Source organism: Hyaena hyaena, unplaced genomic scaffold, assembly GCF_003009895.1.
Source record: "Hyaena hyaena isolate Hyena2069 unplaced genomic scaffold, ASM300989v1 scaffold_381, whole genome shotgun sequence".
NCBI lineage: Eukaryota > Metazoa > Chordata > Mammalia > Carnivora > Hyaenidae > Hyaena > Hyaena hyaena.
In genome coordinates, this window is record NW_024081012.1 from 555,053 (window position 1) to 582,368 (window position 27,316).

Consider the following 27,316-nt stretch of genomic DNA (forward strand, 5'->3'; position numbering starts at 1 on the left):
TTGCCTTTTCAACCAATCACTTCTTAATTCCACCCTCTCAGGTTTGGTCTTTTCTTTAATATCCCTAAACCAATTATGAAATTTTTAAACTTTAGGAAATAAAATCCCAGTTAGAAATTAGCCAAAAATTAGGAATATCTTTTTCTCACCATTAAAGAATTGAATTAGGAGGCTTCAGGGATGCATTAAGCAGTTGAGTAATGTCTAAATGGCATCTCCAGGGCTCTCTTGTTTTTTTCTTAGGCTTCTCACATCATGGTCACAAGACAGTTGTCCCAAATCCAGATATCACAATTCTATTTAAGGCAGAGAGAAGGAAGGAAGGAGAAGTAGCAGTGCAGCTTAATCTATCCCTTTCATTCAAAGTGTAAAATTATTCCCAGAAAAAGCCAGCAGATTTCTGCTTATGATTCATTGCCTTCTGAAGTGGTAGCTTCAAAAGAGCATGAGTAAAGAAATTTTAACCTTTATGGTCATGTAGTAGAGAGAAGCTAAGAAAAAGGGGTTGGGAAAGTGTTTGAGTTAACCAGCCCACAGTATTTTGTACTTTTCCCATTTTCACCCCCATGGGGCATTATTTTTTATTTTAACTTATTTTGTCTTTCCTCTTCCATCCCTTCCTAATTTTTCATTTTTTGCTTCCTTTCTTCTTTTCTTTTATTCCTTTCTTACTTTATATTTTATTTTCTACCTCATTTCACAAAGCATTTGAAAGCAATTCATAGGAAACCGATTAGGCAACATAATGAAATATAAAGAGAGAGAATAAAGGGAGAATCTCTGGATCATATGGAGAAATTAATGGACTCCCCATAAATTGTAATTTCTCAGTTTGGATTAGGATAAGAAAAGGGTAACAAGGGGCGTCTAGGTGGCTTAGTCGGTTAAGCGTCCGACTTTCGCTTAGGTCATGATCTCGCGGTTCGTGGGTTCGAGCCCCGTGTCGGGCTCTGTGCTGACTGCCGGCTCAGAGCCTGGAGCCTATTTCGGAGTCTGTATCTCCCTCTCTCTCTGACCCTCCCCTGCTCACGCTGTCTCTCTCTCTCTCAAAAAAAAAAATAAAAAAAAAAAATATATATATATAAAAGTTCTTTATAAAAAAGAAAGAAAAGGGTAACAGAGATTATTTTCAATGGAAATAAATTCTTGGTGTATTAGGTAGACTAGGTCTTGGTAACATATAAATAAAGCCACAAATGCTTTCGCTGTGACAGATGTCTAGTTATTGTCATGCAGCAGCCAGGAATTCACTTTTTCCCATGAAATGATCCAGTTTTCCAATGACTCAGTATTGTGTCTTATGGCTTTCAGACCCTGGAGCCTCTGTCTGGATTCAGTCAAAGGAATGGTATGAAAGGATTTGAAGGAACATGCTAACTTCTTAAAAGCATTAACATGACCATGGCAAAATTTATTTCCACCTATATTCCATTGGGTAACACATGGACATTCTGCGAAATTAAGTATATTTGTGCACTCAAGAATAACAGCAATTAGTTTTTGCCATAACTGGGACTCGGGTATTTTGTCTTGCTGATGGAGTAGGATACCTATTATGAGATGCAGGGTAGCATTTGCATTAGTAAAAAGTTGAGATAGTGGAGACAGAGTCAGACCTGGTCTTGAGTTTATGTCTCTCCCTTCATTTCTATCATAGTTTGGCTATCGTAATTATCTTACCAATGTGACTTCATTTCTCCATTAATAATTGCGGAAGGTAAGAGTGCCTGTTTCCTAAGAGAATTAAACAGGTTGCTATTCTTCCAACACTTAGTATTTAGTGCATAGTAGGTACTCAAGTAAATGTTAGCAATTTTCAATATATGAGAAAAGACATATTGGAATATCCAGTCTGCCAGAAAAAGACATAATGGAACCTTAAGCAGAAAGTGAAATATTTAGGATTTTAAACTAAAGACTCACTGGACACTTCATACTAGAATATAAGAGGAAACAATAAACAACATGGCTAAGACTCAAGAGATTCGTTTGAAATTTTAAAAGGTAAGGTAATGGAATAATAAAAATTGTAATAATCTTATCCCTAAAAAAAACTCTATACCAATTGGTTATACTCCACCCACCCTCTTCAATGCCATATAAAATGGCCTACAACATACTGGAAATCATGGTGCCAGGCAGACAGAAGGTACCACTAAATATTTGTTGAATCAATGAATGATTGATCCCTTTATTTATTACATTTTTATATTATATTTTACTGTACTTCTATGCATGCTAGCATGTTAGTTTTCTTTTAGCCGACTGAAAATTGAAATGAAAATGATGGCTATAAAAAAACCCTAAATCTTGCAAACCTGCATTTTATTTTATTAGCTCTACCTTGTCCTGTGTCACTTTCTGATGAGTCTGAGTACATGCTTCTCTTCCACCATCATAAGCTGCTTAAATTATTAATAAATAATAATCACAATTAGAGCCCAAACAACTTGAATAGAAAGGATTTAATTTTAGATTCGGAATAATGTAAGATGATAGCAGGAATAGAAGTAAAAACACCATTCCAAAAAAGAAAGATCTATTTTAGTTTTAACATCATTTAGTAAAATTTGAAGCATCTAAACAACACTCATATAAATGATCACCTCATCAAATCATCCATTTATCTTTAGAGAAGGCCTAAATTCTTATTAAAAAAAAAAAATTTGAGGAGACAAATAAGCCTCAAAATCCCACAGAAGGCTTGGCTGAGATGCTCCTAGTATTAGAGATTGGGGATAAACTCTGTAAAGGATGATTATGATAGAATAATAGCAACAGTACTTGCATGGGATTTGAACAATGGATCAGCTAGGAAAAATGAGTACCAAATATATTTGTATATAACTATAATATAAATTGCCATGTTGTATGAATTTTTATGCATAAAATTAACCTTTTCCAAAAAGGTTTAATATTAGAATGTTAAATATTAAGTAATATTTACTAGAAATTGTAATGAATACAACTATTAAAGTCATTGTGAATTCACTTAATAGGATCTCCCAATTACTGCATAAGAAGAATTATGTCTCTATACTTCCTACAGTAGAATGACATGCATTTGGTTCTTGCATTCTTTTTATCATAAATATTTAAGTAGTAAGTTATAATAATGGAGGTCCAAATAGAAACACTTATTTTAGCCTGGAATGTCAAAGTGATGACTTTCTCAGAGAAAGAGACCCAAGCCAATTCTAGATTATGGGTAGGAGTTAACCAGGTAAAATCCCCTCCATGCACCTAGCTTTGTGGTAAGGCCATTCGAAACAACTTTAAAAAAAAAAAAAAAAGATTGAATTGCCAGAAAGCCAATACTTTAGTATAATTTGATTGTACAAAAGATTGGACAGTTAAAAAAGGTATGACAAGAGAAGAGTCTATAAGACAGACAAATGTAAAGAAGGGCTTAGTGAACTTTATTATATATCTTGAGCTTCTCCCTCAAGACCCACAGACAGCCATTGAAAGCTTTTAGATAATAAAGAAACTAGATTTTGTTTTAATTTTACAAAGAAATTTCCTGCTTACAGGAAATTGTAGGAATAAGATAAGAATGGGCAGAAATTAAGAGGCAATTGCCGTTGTTATACAAGAATTTGAAAAATCTCTATCATGATACAGTTCAACATGGGGGTACCAGATAACAAACTTATTTTGTGCTGCATGATCTATTGTTCAGATCTCTCATAGAAATCATTTTTATTTAACTTTATTCTCTCAGTCATGTTAAAAACAGGTTTTATATAAATATCAGAAATCAAGCATCTGTACTGAGCTCCTGCTGTTTCACCCAGATTTGGTTCTATTCACAGAATCCAAGGATAAAAGAAAGACCATAGGTGTAGATATACACATAGAAATAGGGAAAAGGGAAAAATGGCCTAGAGATTAGATGAAATGTCCCATTAACTAAACATCCTTTACTTGGTAATAATGAAGGATTATTCTACTCAGACATATACAGTAAACTATATCTGTAGTATTAAATTCCTCCATATTGGATCCTGCAATATAAGTCAAAATATATTGGTCAGGATCAGTACACAAGAATCTAAAAAATTTGAGTTCTTTCTAAGAAGTTTTCATCAGATGTTTTATTTAAGTTTTTCATTAGATGGATGATGTGAGAAGGACAGATTAATTCTCAAAAAAAAGAGCTATTTCAGATTCAAGATGGTATTTTAGAATTACAGATCTGGGAAAAAAGCAAGCCTCCCCATTGCCAATCAGGATTGTTGCTTCTGCAGCCACCCTCATTAAAACCATGGTAGATAACTATTTTTCTGGATCTAGTTTCATTCAAACATATGCCCCCCTCCCTGCCCCAAATGAGATATTACACTTAGGGTTTTGTTTTTTCTTTTTTGTAGATGATATGAATTTTATAAAATACTTCAGTTGTCTAAAACCTAGGCTATTTTCTCTAGTATCCCATTGTTCATACCAATTGATTAATCAAAGGAAGAGTAATGTAAGTCTTTGTTAAACTGAAAAATGAAAGTGTTTCAACATGAAATATATACACTAGTTCTAATTCATTCACCAACCACTATAAGAATGGTAAGGCAATTTTGTGCCTCACAGCAATGAAAGTGCAATTTCAAAATATCTTGAAGCAGAAAAAGAAAAAACTCAACAAAATATGAGGGATGTCCCTTAATGTCCTCTTCACTGTGCCCTCCTGTTATTACTTAAATTATTTATGCAAACAAGATTAAGAATATCACACTTCAGTTGAGTAAATACAAAATGTTCATTTTCTTAGCAAATATTTATCTTAAGTAAGGTGGTGAACAAAGAAGACTGCTATCATATTGTCTATGAAAATAAGCTTCAAGGGAAGAAATTTAAGAATGATATCTTCAAGTCCTATGGACTCCTTTGAGATATTACCAAGTTCAGTATGTAAGTAAATTTACATATATAAGTAAATCTGGTTGAGAAATTTGCCATGTAAATTGACATAGTAATCACTGGAAAATATCATATGAAAAATTGTACTTTGATTTCACATCTAAATAGAGGTCTTACCAGATACAGCTATTATTACCTTATGATGGATAAAGAGTTGCTTCAAATCCACTTTGTAACAGGATAGGTAGATAAAAGAGAAAAGTAAATATTAAAAGTCACCATGCATTGGATAAGTTAATTGCCCGTGTTTGGGAATGCTATGATTAGATCCATGTGTCTAATAGATCTATGTACCTATTAGATGCCCTGCCTCATGTTTCTCCCACTGATGACCATCACACTCTGCCATTTGTGGAATAAAATCCGAATCACTTGAGACTTTTATGATTTTGCATATACCTAAATTATCAATATCACATGGGCCTCTAATCTCTCTCATGTAACTTTTTTCACCTACTCCAAATGTTTCATATGTTTCTTGCCCAGATGTCATACTTTCTGTCTCCATGTCTTTATTCTTAGCTTTTCCTCCTCTTAGAATTCCTACACGTGGGGCACCTGGGTGGCTCAGTCGGTTAAGCGTCCGACTTCGGCTCAGGTCATAATCTCACGGTTCGTGCGTTCGAGCCCCGCGTTGGGCTCTGTGCTGACAGCTGAGAACCTGGAGCCTGTTTCAGATTCTGTGTCTCCCTCTCTCTGACCCTCCCCTGCTCAAGCTGTCTCTCTCTCTCACTCTCTCTCAAAAATAAACAAAACATTAAAAAAAAAAAAAGAATTCCCACATGTGAAGATCCTATTCTTCCGGATTAGCCACTACCTACTTTACAGGTTACAACCTGTCCTAAAGAGTTGCTTTGTTTAGCCCTCTTTATATAGGCAAACATGGTATATTTATTTAATGCTTATTTATTTTTGAGAGAGAAAGACAGACCATGAACAGGGGAGGGTCAGAGAGAGAGGGAGACACAGAATCTACAGCAGGCTCCAGATTCTGAGGTGTCCGCACAGATTCTGATGCAGGGCTTGAACCCATGAACCATGAGATCATGACCTGAGCTGAAGCCAGCTGCTTATCTGACTGAGCCAGCCACATGCCCCATGAACATGGCATCTATATATTTTTCTAAATCATCATATACCAAGAAAATGTCAAGAGGTTTTATATAAAAATTCCTAATTTCAGATATCTTCTGAAAAATTAGAAGATTGGCAATACTGGATCATCATTCCTGTAGAATAAGTGGCAAGGCTGGGTAATAGCTCTTCCCATTAAACGGGATTTGAGCTCTTCAGCACAACTCTGTAGCTATTGACCCTGGCACTGAAGTAGTGACAGCTGGTATATGTATTTATGTTTATATTACAAGAAGAGGTAAAGTGAAGTATTTCTTATATGCCCAGCTCATATACTTCTTGACTAACTCCTATAGAAAAATGAATGTACAATCCTTGACCTTCATCATCAAAATTTTCTTGCTCCTCTGTGTCAGGCTAAATCTCTTTATGTTGTATTTTCATAGCATGATAGAAATTGTATTACTGGCCACCTTTTGCACTATCTTGTAATTATTTCTATGCTTACCTTAAGTCTCAAATTTGGGAAGTTTATGTCAGCAGAGTATTCAATGACTGATTGAATGTGGACCCTACAAACTTCACAGACACATGCTAGTGCTTTGCATGTAATCACTTATATTTCTTTAAATTCATACCTGTTTGGCCAGTGGATGAATAAGTATGTATACATAAGCAAGGATGAATCAAGCTAATTTTATGTATCACATGTTATATAAAAAGCACAACTCTGTCCCCATTTAAATAGAATCAGAAAATTTGGAAGAATTATTTATAATGGGTAACTATTCTAAAAATCAAAAGATGTTTTGTAAATTTTCAGTTCTTTTTCAAATTCCATTTCTATTCTTTGACACACTTGGGACATGCAGACTGTTCCATTAAGTCATTAAATATTAAATGAACTAAATTAAGCTTGAAAAATTACCTTGAGCTATTTTTCCCATCTTGGGTATCTGAAATAAATCAAACAACTATTTTGTGTGAGGTCCTTGCCAGCTGGAGAAAGACTCTAGAAGAGAGTAGTGCTACTCAACTTGTTTTATTTTTTTCCCTTCAGTTTTATACTTACTTCTGACAATAAATAGAGACGACAATCACTTTTTTTCTGGTGAAAGAAATAGTTGAAATTTACTCCTGAAAGCACACTCTTTGTTATGGGAAGACATTTTTACCTGCAAATTACACAACACTTAAGAGTCTCAAGATTTTTTTTTTTTTTTTTGCTTTTTATGTCTCCTAAATCCCTTAGTTTTTCTCTCCATAAGCTGTTGGCTCTGTCTCATACCTTCTTAACTGACACATTGCTCTTAAATTTCAGCAACAAATGCACTCCATGCTTCCCACCTCTGACTTCTCATCTATGGATTTGTCAGTATCATCAATATTTACTTTAAGCAAGTCCGACTGAAAGGATTAATTTAAGTTTCTACAAATAGCACTTTATACAAATGTGAATAATAATACTCTACCCTCAAAGATTGTTCCGGCTGATCTAACAAGTTGACATGAGACAGGTTAGCAGGAGAAAACCAAATTTGGTTTTGTATATATGGGAACCCTACATACATAAGTGATTCAAAGATAGAAAAGTAAACTGAGGTATATATCCCATCCACAGCTAAGGAATCAGGTAGAGGCCTGGAATTCAATGGGGAGGAGGGCAATTCACACAACAATAGGAAGAACATGTTTGGTATTTAAATGTCTCAACTGTCACACAGGTGGTTCATTCAGATAAAATTTATCTCTGCTAATAACTCTTATTCTGAGAAAGGCTAATTTAGATTCCTTTAGGTAGTAACTAGGGTAGGTGTTTCTCTTAAGTTTGCAGACTCTTGATTGCCTTCAGCTCAAAATATTCCACATAAAAGTGGCACATTTTGGGGACACTTGCTCTAAACTCTTTAATATTAGAATAAATGAAAAGAAATTGAAGAACATAATAAATTTAGGCTGAATGAAAGACATTCAGAATAAAAATTCACTCTGAAATGAGATATTTACAGAGATGATAGAGATACTTTTGATAGAGATCTTTATTGAGTATTATTATTATTTTTATTTAGCATCTGTGTATGCTTTTGAATCATAGTACTTGAATGCATTTTGGGAAATTAAGTGCTTCAAGACTATACAGAAGGGCACCTGGGTGGCTTAGTTGGTTAAGCGTTCAACTCTTGATGTAGGCTCAGGTCATGATCTCAGTGCTCATGAGTTTGAGTCCTATGTCAAGCTCTGCACGGACAGTATGGAACCTGCTTGGAATTCTCTTTCTGCCCTTTCTCTTCTCTTCTCTTCTCTTCTCTTCTCTTCTCTTCTCTTCTCTCTCTCTGTCTCTCAAAATAAGTAAATAAATTAAAAAAAAAATAAAAGACTATGGCAAGAAGACTTACCAGCTTTTACATTCTTTCTCTTCATTCCCACCTTCCTCCAATACTATTCAGCTACTCCCTAATTATGTACTTCTTTGAGGGATCCCAAGATAAGAGCTAACTGATTAACCTATTACTGTTAATCCACCATTTGTTTTTACCATGTATATAGAGTTGACCAACACACACTCACTCACTCAGTCACATACACTTTTAAAACTTTTTCTTCTTTGTTGTTCACTTTCCTCAAAGTTTCCCATCAGCTTTACTTTTTAAGCTAATGTCCAAATTTATAGCACTGCAGTTCTTTGATTGTTTCCTATGACTTTTACACCAAACCAGGAATTATATTCACAATATTTAAAGACCTGATTGGTATGGTGTGAAAGCTGTAGTTCCCCCAAACAGCTATGAAAATGTCACACTCTCATCACTAGTACCCATTGCTAGCCCTGAAGGGACTTACAGGCATCTGTAATTTACCCAAGATGACCGGTGCCACTGCCAAGGGCAACCACTGGTATTTGGACATGCACTATACAGGGAACATGAAGAGACCAGTATGTATGAATGGCTCCAGCTAGCTGGAAAGCACCCCTGAAGTTATCTCCCAGGGACCATGGGACCTACAACCATAGGTTATTACTCAAGTGGTTCAGGGCAAATATTTTAAGTATCTTACTACTTTAGCAATGATATGAGTATCCTAAGGCATACCAGCGGACTATCAGCTCTGTGTACATCCACTAATATCTTGAATAATTACCCTTTTTACACTAAATCACTGCTTATTGATGGTCATAATTTATAGGATTTTTTTTGATGAAGAAGAAACAAAATCATATCAGTCTAAAGTCAATTTGTCTGAATGAATCAATAAACTTATCAGGAAACAAATTAAGCTGTACAATCACATATTTTAATAAATAGACAAATAATGTCAAACTTGAGAGACAGTGAGCTCCCCCTTCACCTGGAAATCTCAGAACAGCCCCTGAGCGTATTATTTCAATGGTTAGAAAAATGTTAATGTTGTGCTCATGAAGACGGCAAGGGAAAAAAAACCACATATTTTTTGTTTTGTTGAGAGGGAATTTGAATGTATTTTTAACTACTATTGTCCAAGAAATTTCATTTCAAAAGATGCCAGGTCTTAATAAATTGCTATGCCATAAAACTGCAACAGGAACAAAAGGCCTCAAATAATATTCTTTTAAAATTTAGTATCAGCTTAGAGAACATTTATTGACAATTGTATGCCTTTTTATTCAACTATTATTTAAGTGCATACATATTATGTAAAAGTTGAAAACAATAAGATTGGAAAATAACTGCGAGAGATCTATGCAAACAGGGCTGTCAGATGGGATACAAGAGAGAGTTTGGCAAAATAATCTTTCATAGAATTTATCTTGTTATTAGAACCTGACTTACCCATGCAAAGTGAGACAGAGAAAGGTTTCTGCAAAGAGAGGGAGGCATGTAAGAGGCACTTGAGACATGAAAACTCAACCAGATCATAAAGGTCTTTAAAAGCCATACCGAGCAAAGTGAGTTATATTCTGAAGTTAATAGGGGTTCTTTGAAGGGACACAGAGATTCTGACCCTCAAAACTATGACTTAGCTCGCTTATTGCATGAGGTTGTGTCAGTATGAGTGTGAACTCTTTGGATAATTTTATACAAATCTGTTGAAAAATATTTGATTTTTATTTTAAAAATTGCATGAAGTAGACACTCATATGTGCAGTTTCTGTTTTTAACCTATTCATATTGTTTTTCTACCTACTCTTAAGAGATAAAATAATTAAAATATTAACTGGATGACTGTGGGAAGGTTTTGGAGAACTATTAGTTTTTCCTTTATTTTTAAGATGCTGCCATCTAGTGAAACTTCTGTAAAATCACTTTGTGGTGATCTTCAAGTTTGTATCTTCAGGTCCTTTCCTCAAAAACGGTTCCATTTTAATAATTTATGTTTCTGCCATCCATGGGGAAAGAATTGTCCATACATTACAACATATTGTAAGAGCCTCAAGTGACTTTTTTATGTGTCACCACAGAAGTGACTACAGGGCTCTTAATGATGGGAAAATGGTAGGTGAAGTTTGCTTGTTTCTTCATTGTGACACTCTTTATAAATAATTGATAATAAAATAAAAATGCTGCCTTTTCTATTACTTAAGTTTTTGAAGAAAAGTTGAGTTTTAAAAATAGATATATAAAATGAATTGTAAATATTGTTTCACAAAAAATTGATCTTAATTAGAAATATTGGCAAGAAAAGAGAGGATTTCAAGTTCAGAACTTTTATTTTTTTCCAAATTTAATTTCAGTATTAAAATATATCTTAACATACAAACAGACAAATCTGTGTGTGTGTGTGTGTACTGAATTTAAACATTAGTCTGCAAACCCAGATTTTGATCACCTCTAAATCTGGATAGAGATTAATTATATTTCTTTTCTGTCCTCAAAATTTATGACATGAATTGCCCTTTCTTTCTTTTCCTGAGAGAAACAAAGTACAAATCCATCCCCTCCCCCAAAACAAAACAAAAATAACTTTTTTTCTATGAGATACTAGTTCTGGCCACATTATACTGCATAAAGTTTCTAATTGACTCTTCAATATATTGAGTTTTCTTTATGAAACTAATTCTATATGTTAGAGGTCAGCGAATCTTTTCTTTAATGAGCAAGATAGTAAATATTTGAGACTTGTGACCCATATGGTCTCTGTTGAAACCACTCACTTCTGCTTGCAAAAATGAGCAGAGGTCATAGACAAAATTTATAGTCATAGACAAAATTTAAACAGTGAGGGGCATCTGGGTGGCTTAGTTGATTAAGCATCTGACTTTGGCTCAGGTCATGATCCCCTGGTTCATGAGTTGGAGCCCCACATCGGGCTCTGTGATCATAGCTCAGAGCCTGGAGCCTACTTTGGCTCCTCTGCCTCCCTTTGTCTTCGTTCCTCCCTAACTCATGCTGTCTCTCTCTCTCTCAAAAATAAATAAACATTTTTAAAAAATTAAAAAAAAATAAATGAAACTAATTTTGTTCAAATATAACATTATCTGTTAAAAACAGGTCATAGTTTGCATCCCTCTGTCCTGGGAAAGGACCTGTAATAGCAGTTTGAGGTTATTCTTTTTCAAAATTAATTTACTTATTTTGAGAGAGAGAGAGACCAGAGGAGAGCTAGAGAGAAAGGGAGAGAGAGAATCCCAAGCAGGTTCCATGCCGTCAACAAGGACTGAGACGAAGCGCTCAATCCCATGAACAGTGAGATCATGACCTGAGCCAAAACCAAGAGTTGGTCACTTAACTGACTGAGCCACCAAAGCTCCCCATAATTAGTTATTCTTAGAGCAATCTAAAATTGGTCCCTCTGAAATTATTTACTTCAATAATTTCAATAGATAGATGTATTTCTTCAAAGTTGAAGGAAATCTAAAGTCTTGAAAATATAATTATTATATATGTACTTAGTAAGCAAAAAATAAAAAAAACATTTTTGCAAAGTGAGCTAGCACTCCCATTTAATGATCAGGATTTTTTTTTTTTTAAATTCATGTTTATGTACAAAATTACCTTAATGTGGAATGAATCACTATACTCTCAAAGCAAAACCTTTAACATTTTCATTTACAGGAAGTTAAAGGTTTTAATGTTAAGCTGTTAAAATGAATTTGGTACTTGAATACAGCTTGGGTAATAGAAGTCATTGCTTCAGGTTTTCCTTCCCAGAACTCAGTAGAAACAGAGGGTTAGTTTCTAAAACAGTGAATTCTTCTAGGGCTGACATAGAAAACACTTGGACCGTGTAAACAAAACAAAATAAAGTCAGATAGTAAGAGGCTGTTAGGGTCTCAAGAACATGTATAGGGAGAACACAGTGCAGAGTCATATAAACAGTGTCATTTTTGTTGGTCACCTTTGTGTCAGCTCATCTAGGTATTACTTAGTCATAGATCCTGCCAGTCTCATCTGAACCTACTCATGCATCCCTGGTCAAGGAGAGGTGGGGACAGCAGCTGACCCAAGCTGAGCTCAGGTGAGGATGACTCTGATCCACATTTCTTTCATCTTTCATCTTCTATCTGAGCCAGCATTTTGGCTAAGCAGGTCCTTGTTACAGAGACGGCAGCGAGCAAGTGAAAAAAAGTCTAATCTAATCATTCTGGTGCTTTTGGACTCTCCTTGTATTACATGTGCTAACATTCCATTGATCAAGATGTCACTTGTTTAATCCCAGTGGCAGAGAATTACATCCTGTCCAGAGTGGGAAGAACTGAAAAATTACATGACAAGGAAATGGATATAAGGATGGACAAAGAATGGAAACCATTAAGGCAATTTATAATATCATATATGTACTTGAATTAATTAAATTAAGTGTGGGCATGATGTGGGATTCAGCAACAAACTGAAAACTACTATTAACTCCATCAGACTTACAGTAGGATATACTAAAGTAGAGGTTCTCAAACTTTTAAATTATTTATTTTAAAAAAAAAAATTTTTTTTAATGTTTTATTTATTTCTAGGAGAGAGAGAGAGACAGCGTGAGCAGGGGAGGGTCAGAGAGAGAGGGAGTCACAGACTGAAACAGGCTCCAGGCTCTGAGCTGGCAGTCAGCACAGGGCCCGACGCGGGGCTCGAACCCACGAACCGCGAGATCATAACCTAAGCGAAAGTCGGACGCTTAACCGACTAAGCCACCCAGGCGCCCCAACTTTTAAATTATTTTTAAATGTTTATTTGTTTTTGCTAGAGAGAAAGAGAGAGTGTGTGAATGGAGGAGGGCAGAGAGAGAGGGAAACAGAATCCAAAGCAGGTTCCAGGCTCTGAACTATCAGCACAGAGCCTGACACGGAGCTCAAACTCATGAACAGCAAGATCATGACCTAAGTCGAAGTCAGATGCTTAACTGACTGAGCCACCCAGGCACCCCATGGTTCATATTTTCCAATCAACTATATATTTCATTATATATTATTAATATATATTTTATTATATATTAATATTATTAATATATATTTTATTATATTAATATTATTAATATATATTTTATTATATATTAATATTATTAATATATATTTTATTATATATTAATATTATTAATATATATTTTATTATATATTAATATTATTAATATATATTTTATTATATATTAATATTATTAATATATATTTTATTATATATTAATTTAAACAGTACATATTACTACTAAACTTATTAGAAATATCTAAAGTATTGGGAAGTGGTCCTACTCATAGAAGTAGATACAAGTTTTCAAAATCCTAAATTCTCTTGGAAACTTTTTTCATTGGCAACAAATACTATACCTTGTTTTCCTTGAATTGGCAGACTCACTTCATTCATTTTCAAAAGAATGTCTGTCAAATACCCAAGTATGAATTACTGTTGTTTGTCTCTTGGTTGCTTTTTCGTGCAAAAAAATTGTTCTCTGTGGGGTAAGGTGGCTAGTTCAGCTTGCAGCTCAAAGAATTGCACATGTGAATTACTGTGAGGCAACCCTCTTACTTGAGAATGTGGTCAAATGTTTTAGGCATACTTCCCATGTTAAACCTTAAAAATATGAGAATTAAGGCATTGAGATTTAAAACACCTTTATCATTTTTACAGATGTCTCAAGAAAATTTTTTAAAATGTTTATTTACTTCTTGAGAGAGAGACAGAGAGACAGAGACAGAGAATGAGCAGGGGAGGGGCAGAGAGAGAGGGAGAGAGAGAATCGGAGGCAGGCTCCATGCTCAGCCCAGAGCCTGACACGGGGCTCCATTTCATGACTGCAAAATCACAACCTGAGCCTGTGTCAAGAGTCAGGCACTTAAACAACTGAGCCACCCAGGCATCCTTCTCAAGGAGATTTTTAAGCAACATTATCTTCTTATTTCCCCCTGCAACTGAATGGTATTGACATATAGTGACTGCTAGTATAATCTGGTGCCACTTCCTTGATTAAAATAACTTGCCAGCAATTTTCTCCTGTTTTTGAATTATTATTGCAAATGTCAACACAATGAAGAAGGCAAAGAATGTCTTCATATTATGAAAACTATTTTGACCTAAAAGGATCTTGGGAATGCCCAGTGTTTTGTGGTTTACACATTGTGAACCATTGCACCAAAGGATAAACTGTATTTATAGTACAGCAGTCTGTCAAAGACTTTCTTAGAGATATTTGTACTTATTTTTCTAATCATTGAGCAAATTCAAAACTTGTTATTATGTTCTTCCCTAGGGTTGTTTTGTTGGCTTTGATCTAGCACATGCAGTTGGAAATGTCGAACTCCACTTACATGACTGGGGAGTTGATTTTGCCTGCTGGTGCTCCTACAAGGTACAAATTAGTGAATATGTTCGTATCCTTTTATTACACATTGATCTAAATGAACAGCTAGATCGGTGGCCAGTTTTAACTGTTTGATTTACTTTCCTCCGATTCTTTTGTTACTTTTTTTCCCTGACTTTAGTTAATTATAAAGTTATATAATAGTATAATAAATAATTAAAATCAGGTATTTCCATCTGCTATAGAGTACTTATTCCTTTAATTACCTGGATACTATAGAAATCAGAAGATTTAGGGAAAAAGCTCCACACTTAGAACTTAATTCAAATTGATTATGTTCTTAGGTTTTTGGTCATCTGTTGTGACATTTCTACATATGTAAAGATAATTTTTATGGAATCTGAAGCAGGCTCTAAGCTCTGAACTGTCAGCACAGAGCCTGATGCAGGGTTTGAATCCACAGACCGCAAAATCATGACCTGAGCCGAAGTCAGATGCTTAATCGACTGAGCCACCCAGACTCCCCAACTTCGGTGTTTTTGAAAGATGATGCTTTATTATTATTTAAATATTTTTGTAACAAAATAATTGAAAAGAATAGGCTTTAAAATTAGATAGACTTCATTGAAACTGTTATCTATTAGTTGGGGCAAAATATGGCCAAAAATATTATAGGTATCTAGTCTCAATGAATAATCCTTGTGTTTATTTTGTTTTTTTGAGCAAGGTAATGCAAAATTCCATTTTATTATAAAAGGTCAAATAATCACACATTTTGAGCTGGTCAGACATTGGTTTCATAACAAAAAGTCAAATGATTTTATTGTTTATTTTTATCATAGGCTCACACAATTTTATTTCTTTTCAATCCAGTATTTAAACTCAGGAGCAGGGGGCCTTGCGGGTGCCTTTGTCCATGAAAAACATGCTCATACAATTAAACCTGCGTGAGTACCACCTTCAGGTTTGGTGATGAATAAATTAATTTGCATTAGTGATACGCAAAATTTACATGAGCTCTTTAAGGTGCTATCCAATAAGAATCTAGACTGATTATAATTATATTACCACTCTATTAACAACGATGCGCTTTATCAGAAATAAATGCTTTTTGAAGAGTTCAATTGGTTGAACATGAAATTGGATCACAAAAATGGAAGCTTCGCTGCTAAAAATGAGTCACTGTAATCATGTAGAGCAGATGGTTTAATGCAAAAAGACGACTTATTTTTTTTTCAAAATTAGACTTCAGAAAATTTCTGATTCCTCACATTGATGAATAAATCAAAGGCAACCAGAGCTGTGCCTAATAGAGCCTTAAATGTGGTATGTTATTATTAAAATTACATCTACCTTTAAAGCTAGAAACATTATATGATGGTTTTGTGAGGATTATCTTCTGTCCTAAAAGATTTTATAATCCATGAAAACTGAGGAAGCTGAACACTGAACAACATGGACTGCATAAAAAGCAATACTTTCCTACTTTATATAACTTTCTCCTTTTTTAGAGCAAGCATAAATGCAAATGTGATACATTAACAAATTTATACATTTTTATTTGACTGGGGAACTTGTAAGTTTGTTTTTATCTATATGGAGATAAATAATATTCTGAAAAAACTCGTTCACAGTTTTGTGTCCAAGCATGTGTGATGAGGAGACTGTCTAGACTCATAATAGGTAATATAATAATGTTTGATTAGTTTTCTGAATCCTCTCAGCCACTAGCTGAGTGGTGTAATCTTTACAAGAATTGAAGCTGAATTAGTAATAAAACTTGGAGCACCTCACATTTCTGAGGGTCTACGCATATAAATCCAAGAAATTGAAGATGATTTTCTACAGTTCATTTAATCATGTCTAAAATTTCTTCAAGATTTTAAAGTTTTAAAATTAAATAGAGCATTTTCTTTAGACAGGTATTTTGTCAGGCAGACGTCTTCCACAAATATATTACTGGTATATTAGATTTCTCCCCATGCCCCAAATTCTCTGAAAAGAGTATAAAGCATTATTATGTTACAGGAATACTATGCATTTTTAAAAAGATCTCTTTTTCATTTTTAGCAAAACTCATTGAAAGTGTTTTACCTAGCATAATTGTTTTCCCTGTGGACAGTATATAAGATACTGCTTGCTTTTGTGTGAAGACTAAGTACTCTGATCATTTTCCACTCCCCACTTATTTAAATTGTAATAGACGATCTGGCATATTATACCAATCCAAAGACAAGTTGGTGGGGGTGGTGAGGGATATGTTAAATAATCTACACAAATTCTCAAGAATTTAAGGGTTAGCAGCTAAGCTCTGATCTTACAGCATATGTCTGTTGCACTTGAAATTTCTTTTGTCATTATTTGCCCTTCATGGATGAGAAACAGGAGAAGGTAAAGCGGCTGTAGTGTCCTCACATGCACTTCATCTTGTAACATCCCAACATCCTCTAGAACACTGTAATTGTTAAATCTTTGGTCGCAGGAGAAAGACTATAGAGACCAATCAAATTCACATTCCAGCATGATCACTCACTGGTCCACAACCTAAAGAATGTTCCTTGACCTCTCAGTGTTCTAGCCTCTAAATAAAGATAATATCAGCATCTACCTCATAGACAATGGTTTTGAGAATAAAATGAGATGGTGTATGTAAAGCACTAAGCACAGTTTTGTAAGAATCACATGTTGTCCATACTTCTAAATACTTTGTCGCTTCACTGGGAAGTTGTAGGTTAACCCTTAGACTTTTGAGTAGCAGTGATCATTCTCTCAAGTAGAAAACATATCCTCAGAGGCTGTGGTTTGTAATCTTTAGAATATGACACTGTTTTTGGTTGGGCATCTGACTTCGGCTCAGGTCATGATTTCATGGTTATGGAGTTTGGGAGTTTGAGTCCCTCATTGGGTTCTGTGCTGACAGCTTAAGGCCTGGAGCCTGCTTCAGATTCTGTCTGTCTGTCTGTCTCTCTCTCAAGAATAAATAAACATTTGAAAAAAAAAAAAAAAGGAAAGGACAGGACATAGTTTTGTATCAGTTACCAAGTTCACTTCAGCAGGCCTTTGAAAAACTGACTCTGTAAGTCTCTCTTCCTTGAATGCTCTTTTACAGGCCTTGCCATCTTACTGGTTCCTCGCCAATTAGTGAGTTGAATGAGATCTATATGCATCTTCACTTCATATTTATATGAGAGACATGCTTTTAACATTTTGAAAATTATATGTTATTATCTCTTGTTACATTTTAACCATCTGGCTTTGGAGAATGACAAGACTCAAATCGGGCTTGACTCGTGAAGCTCTTTACAGGAAACCCTGGTTGTTGTTGTTGTTGTCTGTGTGTTTGTTGTTAAAGCTTCTTTTTATGTCATGTCAGAATGACTAATTCCAATGGTGCCAAATTCCACCCAATAGTGGAATATAACTGCTATTGATGCATCAAACTTTGTGAAGCCAACTCTTGCTTTTTTAAAGGGTGACATCTAGTGGCTAAGCATGTTATTTCAAAGAAATAGTATACAAGTGGTATTTCTTTTATGTCATTTATTCTCTCTCAAGAATTTTTAAAGTATATATATATTTAAATCAGATTTTCTTTTGTAATATTTCACTATATTTATAGTGTGATAATTGTGTAGTCAAAGCCTCCAAAAAAAGTAAAACAAAATGAAAGTCAAAGTTAAATTAGGGGCATTCTAAGTGTGTGGTTAGACAGAATGCATAAATGTCATCAAGTGTGGGAAAGAAAGTCATAATGGGAGTGACTGACCCTCCTGGTGTAGAGAGTGGATCCCAGGATATATAACCCTGAATTCTAAAGTTTAATATTCAGTATATAACTTTGAAATATCTTTTATATGTTTCCATTAGCAACTGGTAAATTACATCTGTACCAAGAAATTTCACTTCTTTTTTTTTGTTTAAATAGGCATTTTGGCCATTGTTCAGAACAGATGACCTAAGACTTTTTCCAAGAACCTTTTGCCAATAAAGAGTACAGACTATCATCAATCCACTGCATTAAGCATCATAACTCAAGCTGTTATTCTCAAGTAAAATTTGACCTTGTCCTAGTTTATCATCACCTTTTCTCACTCCAGTGTCATATTCTAAACTTTGTCTATAGCTAAGAATTATTCTAAATTAGAACTGGTTTTGAGTAAATGCCATCTTGTTGGGGTTTTTTTCTTCAAGGATAACTTCAACTCAGTCTATAAAATTAATAATTATTGCTCTGAGAATAAAGGGAAATACTTTTAGCTATAAGAATTTGAAAATCAGAAATGCATCACTAAAAAATGACTTAAATACATTGAATTTTTTTAACTTTATAAATGTTGACATTTCTGGTACACTTTAGATCAATACTTAACCTTTTGATTTTATGGTATTCAAAATATTTAAGCTCATAAAATGATTCTTCTGTAAAAGCCCATAGACTGCAATTCAACACCCCCTGCAACATCTATCTATCTATCTATCTATCTATCTATCTATCTATACCTATATATCTATATCTAGAGAGAGAGAGAGAGAGAGAGAGAGAGAGAGAGAGACTCTAACATGAAAAAAACAAAACAGGGCTGGATCATACGAGCTATTTTTTAAAAATGTGTTTTTATTTATTTTGAAAGAGAGAGTGAGATGGAGAGGGTAGAGACAGAGGGAAAGAGAATGCAAAGCAGGCTCTGCACAGATGCTTAACTGACTAAGCCCCCTAGAAGCCCCCAATAAGATTCCTTCTGTCACTTACTTTTTTACCCCATCCAGTGAAACCATTCATACCAGAAAATTGTTGTTCCTCACTTTCCGTGCTGGCATAGTAAAACTTCAAATGCTCCCATGTATTAGATCCCTCCAAATGTTCATTTCCCCTAGTTTTTTTTTTTTTTTTTTAAGTTTTTTTGAGTGACCAAGAATGGGGCCTACTGATAATTTTGTTGAAAATGCTAGAATTTGAAATCATTTTAACACATTCCCATAATCAGCTAGAAGTGTTTGATTGAAGCCTATAAATAGAGATGACATTTTAAAGGCTTTTTAAAGGGCTTGAGTCATATTCTTTATTATAGTAAGTAATTTCCAGGTTAAAAAGAACCAGCTGAAGAGACTGGCCCACTTCAGTGCATGGTTAAGGCAAATTTTAGAACTCAGACATGTAAGTTATTGTTATTTTTATTTGGCATCTTTAAAAAATAAGAAGACATGCCAAACAATATTCAGGAAAGTCTAAAATGTGGTAAAAGGAGACATGTAGAAAATTTAGCAAAACAACTTTAAAAAAGATTATGCTATGGTTGACCCAACTGTACAATTAATGTTATATGGGAAGACTATCTAATGCACATTTGTTTGGGGACTGCTGACTTGATACATCGATTCTACGTACTTCTCCAGGCAATGCTGGAGAATAATAACATCATTGAAAGCTTATAATTTAAACCTTGCTTTGGTTTCTTAGTGATCCTTTTGGACTTACTACATGTCCATTCTTGTCTACTACCTGTGTAAGTTCTCCTTGTTAAAGACCGGAGAACGAGGAAGTGTAGGTGACACCAGCAAGGTGTATGAATTCATAAAACTCCAGATCCTTTGAAATGCAGTAGGCCAATATCAATAGATTTCTCAGTTGTCAGAGAATCTCTAGTTGAAATGTGACCTCTACTTCCTAGGTCATCTGTTAGCCTGTTTCTCAAGTCCGGTGTTTAGTATTAACATGTATGACTTCTCAGCCATAACTTTTTGACTTCTCAGTTATATTAGATATCCTTCACCATCTCCTTTGTCATTAATGTTTCTCTTCCACAGCCCTAGGCGTCAGTGTGCCATTCTTTCTTGCTTAAGCTCCAATTTATGTGATGACTCTTCTAAATTTTACAAAGTTTACTCTCTCACTTTTTCACTCTCAGTTGCCTCAACCCTTGGTCCCTGAACCCAGAAATATTCACAGTCATGGTTTCAATAACAGACATTTGTAGAGGACACCAGTTTGCATTTCCAGCTTTATCACTTGCTTAAATTTTAGCCCTTCTTTAAATCTGATTGCAAATTATAAGAGTTTCTGATTACCAGAGCATTATTCCAGTTCCCAAAGACACATGGTAATGTTGGAAAGCAAAGATTACTATAATAGGAGGAAATATTCCCTAATGAACTACTCGCAAAATTAGCTATTACTGAACACTCTTTCCCAATTAGTATTAACATCTATCTCTATGACTTATTATCAAAAGTCTTGGTCTCTTGCTGACTATAGAATTTATAAGTATCAGGTAACACAATAAAAACATGATGAAAATGGATTGTAAAGTAAAATTTTTCGAGAGATTCAAGATTTCCTGATGCAAGTGATACTGAAGAATTGCTGAATCACAAAACTCTGACAACGAGAATCTGTCAGAGTTAGAACTAATAACAGATGAAGAAGAAGAAATTAGACACGGTACTTCAAAAGCAAATGACTTGAATATCAAGTATTAAAAGGAAATGATGAATGCTTCAAAAATTTTTATAGAAATGATCATTTCTATGGTCATGCTGAAAAAGTTAAATGTAATATGAAAGAGATTGTATTTCTCTATCCTAACATCTTACAAAATACACCAAAAAAATCAATTGATTTATTATTTACTTCATTTAATAATTAATACATTATTCTTTTAACTTATTTTATCAAATATATACATGTTTAAATAATATTAAACTTTATTTTTAAGAGCATCTCTATCAAATTTTTAAAATTTCAATTAATTATTCTAAATATATGGTTATTGGTTTAAAAATGTATTTTATTTAAATTGCCTTTTTCCACTATTCTATTAGCCATCAAATAATGAAGATTTCCATTATGCCATATATCTTTCTAATTTCAGGGTTTAAACATGGTGAAACTTCCATTTTATCTTACTCCAACAGAAGTATCCTTTCTAAGGTACTCATCTTTGTCATGTAAAGAGAATGATCCTGGGGCTCCTGGGAACCTCAGTCAGTTAAGCATCCTACTTCAGCTCGGGTCATAGTCTCAGGGTTCATGAGTTGGAGCCTCTGGTCGAGCTCTGTGCTGACAGCTCAGATCCTGCAGGCTGCTTTTGGTTTCTGTGTCTCTCTATCTCTTTGTCTCCCCCCTGGTCATGTCCTCTCTCTCTCTCAAAAGTAAATAAATATTTTAAAAAAAGAAAGAGAAATCCAATTAAGAAGACATGAACAAATATAACCAACACATATTTTTGTACAAGTAACTTTCACAGATGAAAATAAATATAAGATATTGCCTAAGATTTTAACTTATAACCCATTAAGAGATATTATTTTAATAACTGAATAGATGATTTAAATGACAAGTGACACAAGGTTAGAACATGTGTTTTATATGTTTATATGTTTTATAATTGCTAGGTGAATTCTCAAACCTTGCCATAGGAGCAGTGGATAGATATCTTTAACTCAGGTGCTTTGGAAAAGCTTGAGCAAGGTGGTGGGGAAATTTACAGTTACAAATCCTCTGCTAAATGTAATGCTATGTTAACTAAGTGAATAAATTTACTCTCTGCTACTTTGAGAGCTCAAATTGTTGCCTATGAGAAAGATTTCACTTGGTTAGTTTTATATATTTGAGAAAGTATAAAGAAGAAAAAGAATTACTTAAATGACATTTCTTAAAGGGATATGTCAAGTGATCATTTTCTTTTTTATCCTTTTCACTAGAATTTTTATGGAACCTGAATTATTGACTTAACATTTAAAACTCTGCCTATTATCATGAAATTGCTCTTTATCCCCCATTCTACAATATGTTAGAAATTACAAACAGTGGTAAAATCAAGTTTGCTTCATGCTCACACTAAATTTCAGAGCCATGCTCATAGATATTAAACTTGTTCTAAGTCTTAGTCCCCAAATCCTTACTATAAGGGGCCCAAAAGATGGCACATTGATTAAAGAAAACTCATCGATGGAATCATGACATATAACCTACACCTATCTTCATTCAGAAACCATGTTAGATCAGTAACTCTAAAAAGATTCCATATCTTATTGGCTTGAAACAACTTTTACTATTCAAAATCATCTAGATGATTTTTGTGTGTTGTGAATTTAAGCCATAATCATAAAAATAACATTTATATTCTGAGGTGTGATCACAATTAAGAATAAGTTCAGTAAATAATCTGTTTTTTTCAACTCAGGAGGTAAAGTAATCCTGACTCTTAAAGGAAATCCAAAATAGTAATTATCAGTATAAAAAGATACATTAAAGCCATACTTGCTTGCAAAGCACTACTGTCAGATAATGGTGACATAATCATTACTTTGGGAAAATTGTGGAGTCCTTTAAAATCTCAAAATTTATTTATTTTATCTAAAGTTGCAGTTTAGTGTCTCTGAAGATATATGAGGTCAGTCCAACCTTTCAGACACCAAAACCAAACCCTGCCAAAGAGCTTCAGCTCTTGTTTTAATTACTTAAAGTTGCCCCTAAAGTGACCTTTGGAATTTGCAAGGTAGTTTTATATATTTTATTAATATTAATATATTAATATATATGTTTTATATATATTTTTTCTTCATATATATGTATATATTTATATGAAGAACTATTGCTAAACTTTTACTTGTTTGTATGGAGAAAAACCATGTATCTATTTGGCTCCTTATGATTGCCAAAACAGCCATGGTGCAGTGATACCTGCTGTGTCGGGGGCACACACAGACCCACTGGGTCCTGGGTGCTTTCAAAAGACTAGGCTGGGCTAACTTCACCAACCACAAGAACACTTGTAATGCATTGTTCAGAACAAAGGTCTGAACTCATGTGATCCTTTTTTTTCTTTGCATACTCGATTTTACTCCACTACAAAGGAGATTTGATTTGGTGGAAATGATCCTTTTCTCTAGAGTTGAGGTCTGTCTTTGTCATAACTTGTTTTGCTTTGGTTCCCATATCAATCTCTGCTCCAATCAGTTTGGGGAAGATTTTAGAAGATTGGGTACAAGTCATAGAGTTAGGCTGAAAAATGGTCTTTTGTTTTTTATAAAAGGCCTGTGATACTTGTGAGAAATCATCTTTACATGTTCAATATGATAGTTTGGATATTGATTATAAATTACTTCTACATTTCTTGAGTACAAGGACATTGTCTTGTGATATTTCTTCCTCTCATAATCTGCATTGCCCCCCAAAATTATATATATTTTTAATTTTGTTGAATATATGGTTTTCTTTACTCTCAGCATAATAGACAAACCATCTTATAGCATATGGAAGCATTTCTACTTTGCAAGTTATTCTGAAGGGGGGCATGATTTGCAAAATACTGTCAAATTAAATATGCATTTCCATATGCTTCTACAAAGACCAAATATATCCAGGAAAAGTAGCTACAGACAACTTAAAAAATCCTTCATGAGTATTTTAATCAACATTGCAACAAGTCTTTTAGAGAGTCCTATTTTCAGACATCTCTCTGTTTTTGTGCTTTTAACATCAATATTACCTCAAAAGATCATAAATCAGTATTTCTAAATAATAATATATCTCAAGAAAATATATGTAATAGAAAATTTTCCAAAGGTTTATTTGTTAATAAAGCTTTCACACCAAGAAAATATTGGCTAAGCTCTTTTAAAGACACCATATTATTCTGAAACTTCAGGAAATAATTGCCATTAATCAAAACTCATATCAGGAAGTGCTTTTTTTATAACTACCCTTGTCACACTGTTAGATCCCTGGACATACTTGAATAAACCACCCCTTGAATAAGATTTGAAGATGTAATTGGGGCACCTGGGTGACTCAGTAGGTTAAGTATCAGACTTCAGCTCAGGTCATGAACTCTCTGTCTATGGGTTTGGGCCCTATGTGGGGCTCTGGACAGACAGCTCAGAGCCTGGAGCCTGCATGGATTCTGTGTCTTCCTCTCTGTCCCTCCCCTACTCGCACTCTGTCTCTCTCTCTGTAAAATAAATAAACATTAAAAAATTTAAAAAAAGATTTGAAGACGTGATGCATATGTAACAGAACGAAGTGGAACACTCTAAACAATATGTATGAGTGAGCAAATGAGAGAAGGAAAAGGAATTGAATTTCGTAATACCTTCTACACAGTTTTCCAGAGTAGTTTTAAATTGGTAGATTTAGAATAGAGCAGAGCAATTGGGAATAGATGATTTTGTTTTTCAGAAAATAAAATTTGATAGAGATTTTCTTTACTAACTAGGAGTGAGTTGGTAATGTTTTATCTGTTTAGGGTCATGGGCATTTCAAGCCTTATCATAGTCTTGCTTGGGGACTGTTTGCTGGCATCCCAGGATGGATGTACAATTTATAAGCTAATGCAACCTATTTTGTCAGTTTTCAAGATTATTGTCATTAACACCTTTGAATCTTTTGTTACTTAGTCATGATTTTCCTTTTCCTGCAAATGTGCTGGTCTCCAACTGCCTAGAATTAGACACTCCTTGCTTTTTCTAGTTTACTTTTTTTTTAAACTTATTTTTGTTTATATCTACTGCTGTCCCTGATCTTTATTCTGATGCACTAGCTCTGCCTTCTTTATATACTGATATACTGTTATTTCAGGCTTCCAATGTATCCTCAAATGGTAGCAATTATGTTTGTTTCCATACCTGTTTTCTTACTCTGCAAGGTGGTTTTGCAGCATTAGTACAATGCTGTGAAGAATGGCCCAAGAGTGGGATTGGGGAGACTTAGGTACCCATGAGACCGTGCCCAAATCCTACCAAACGGATCTGCCCTGAGGCAGTTTTAGTATGTCAAACCCTCCCTTGTTTGCATTTCATCATTCAAATTGGATCGATTGGCTAGAAGAGACAGTCATTGGAGGCTGGAAGAAGCACTCTGACTAATGATAGATGAATAGAGCTTGGAACAACTAAAAATAAAGAACCAAAAAAGTCTAATTGTTAATGAAAAGAAGTTAATATCTTCACTGAACATTGTAGGGAAAAATGACTTCTAAATTTATAATGCCCTTGTAATACATTTGTAGTCATTGAATAAATATTTAGTGAGCATCAGAGATGTATATATACACTCCAGGCAGTTTTTAAAGTGTTTGGGATGTATGTACAAAGCAAAAATCCCTGTCCTCAAAGAGTTTGCATTCCAGCAAGAGAAGACAAACTATGCATATAATAAGGAGCAAATTATATAATGCATTTGAAGTTAATCAGTCCTATGAACAATTGGAAAAGTAGAACAGGAAAAGGAGATGTGAAAATACTGTATGTGGGATCCTTGGCAATGTGAAACATTTAAAAGGCATTGAGAAAATCCCACACTGAGAAAATAAGACGTGGATAAAGAGGTGAAGGAGATGGAGGGTAGGCCAGTTTTCTGGTGAAGAAAGTTCCAGGCAGAGGGGGTATCTAAATGTAAAGACTCTAAGACAGGAATGTCTTAGGAGAAATAGCAAGGAGGCTAGCATGGCTGGAATAGAATGAGCAAACTGGGGATGAGTAGATGAAATTAGAGAGCTACAAGAGTCCATAACATGTAGACCCTTAGAAAGCTATATAAAGATAAGGCATCCATTCCCATTTTGCTAGAAATGCAACATGGCATAGCAATGTTCAAAATGATCCCTCTGGTACTTTATTGTGAATAGGCTATAGAAAGGTAAGGGGCGGGGGGGGGGGGCGGGGAGAGTTTCAGAAGACCTGATGGGGAACTGGTACAGAAAGTGGGCAAGAAGTGGTCACAATTCAAAGGACAGTAGGTGATGAGAAGTTGTAGGATTAGGGATCTATTATAAAAGATAGGTGGCAACATTCTGAAAGGGGTCAAGAATAGAAACATGTATGCCATTTGAAGAATGTTTGCAATCATACAGAAGTGATCTGCTCGCTATCTAAAATATAGTCATGAATAATAGGACGAAAAAACAGGATAGGGTTAAAAGTGATTAAGAAATTGAATCAATAGGACAGAAAAGTTTAGATAGACAGGAAAGATTAATTTGATATTTGGGCAAAAGATTGCTAAATCATTAATCAAATGCCATGTGGTTATTTCATTTATCAACTAAAAATTTTTTCTTGAGATCTATTGTAGGCAAAGCAGTACGCAGGTCTTAGTGGATACAGACGTGAATGAGATCCTATTGTCCCAATGAGAGCAGAGAAAGGAAAGAGAGGTTGGAGAAACCTTTGTTGAGGAGGTGATACTTGAGCTGACTGGAGAAATTCTCCTAACTGAGACTGACTCAAGGGGAAGAAGCAGTGGAGGTATGTTCCAGGCAAGGCAGTTTTACATGCATCCCAGTAAGGGACCAGAAGATTGAGGTCCTTGAATTTCAAGTAAGTAATTTTCATTTTTAGCTTAAAAACAGTGGGGAGTGATCAACTGTCCAATTAGAAATTCAGGTCTTTTCAGCTCTCCAGGTATTGGTTTGCTTGTGGGAAAAATAAATAGTTAGGCCTGGGGAATGGCTAAGATTTCTTCCAGCTCTTAAACCCTACTTGTAAGCGTTAAAAAATAAACCATCAGAATAAGGGGAACCACTTTCTAGAGGTTGTTGAGAAACTAAAACCAGCTTGGTGGAAATCTGTGTGTCATCAACTATATTGATGGTTTTGATGACCCTCTTCCCCTCTACTTTTTTGT

General features: G+C 34.5%; 1 protein-coding gene across 1 annotated transcript in view; it reads left to right on the top strand.

Annotated features, from left to right (window-relative positions):
• Nucleotides 1–27,316, top strand: part of KYNU (kynureninase) — a 115,863-nt gene that overhangs the window by 52,785 nt on the left and 35,762 nt on the right. Inside the window, exons 9-10 of the mRNA XM_039250734.1 lie at nt 14,641–14,739; nt 15,565–15,638. Coding sequence (XP_039106665.1) covers nt 14,641–14,739; nt 15,565–15,638 — 173 coding nt within the window. The remainder of the gene's footprint in view (nt 1–14,640; nt 14,740–15,564; nt 15,639–27,316) is intronic.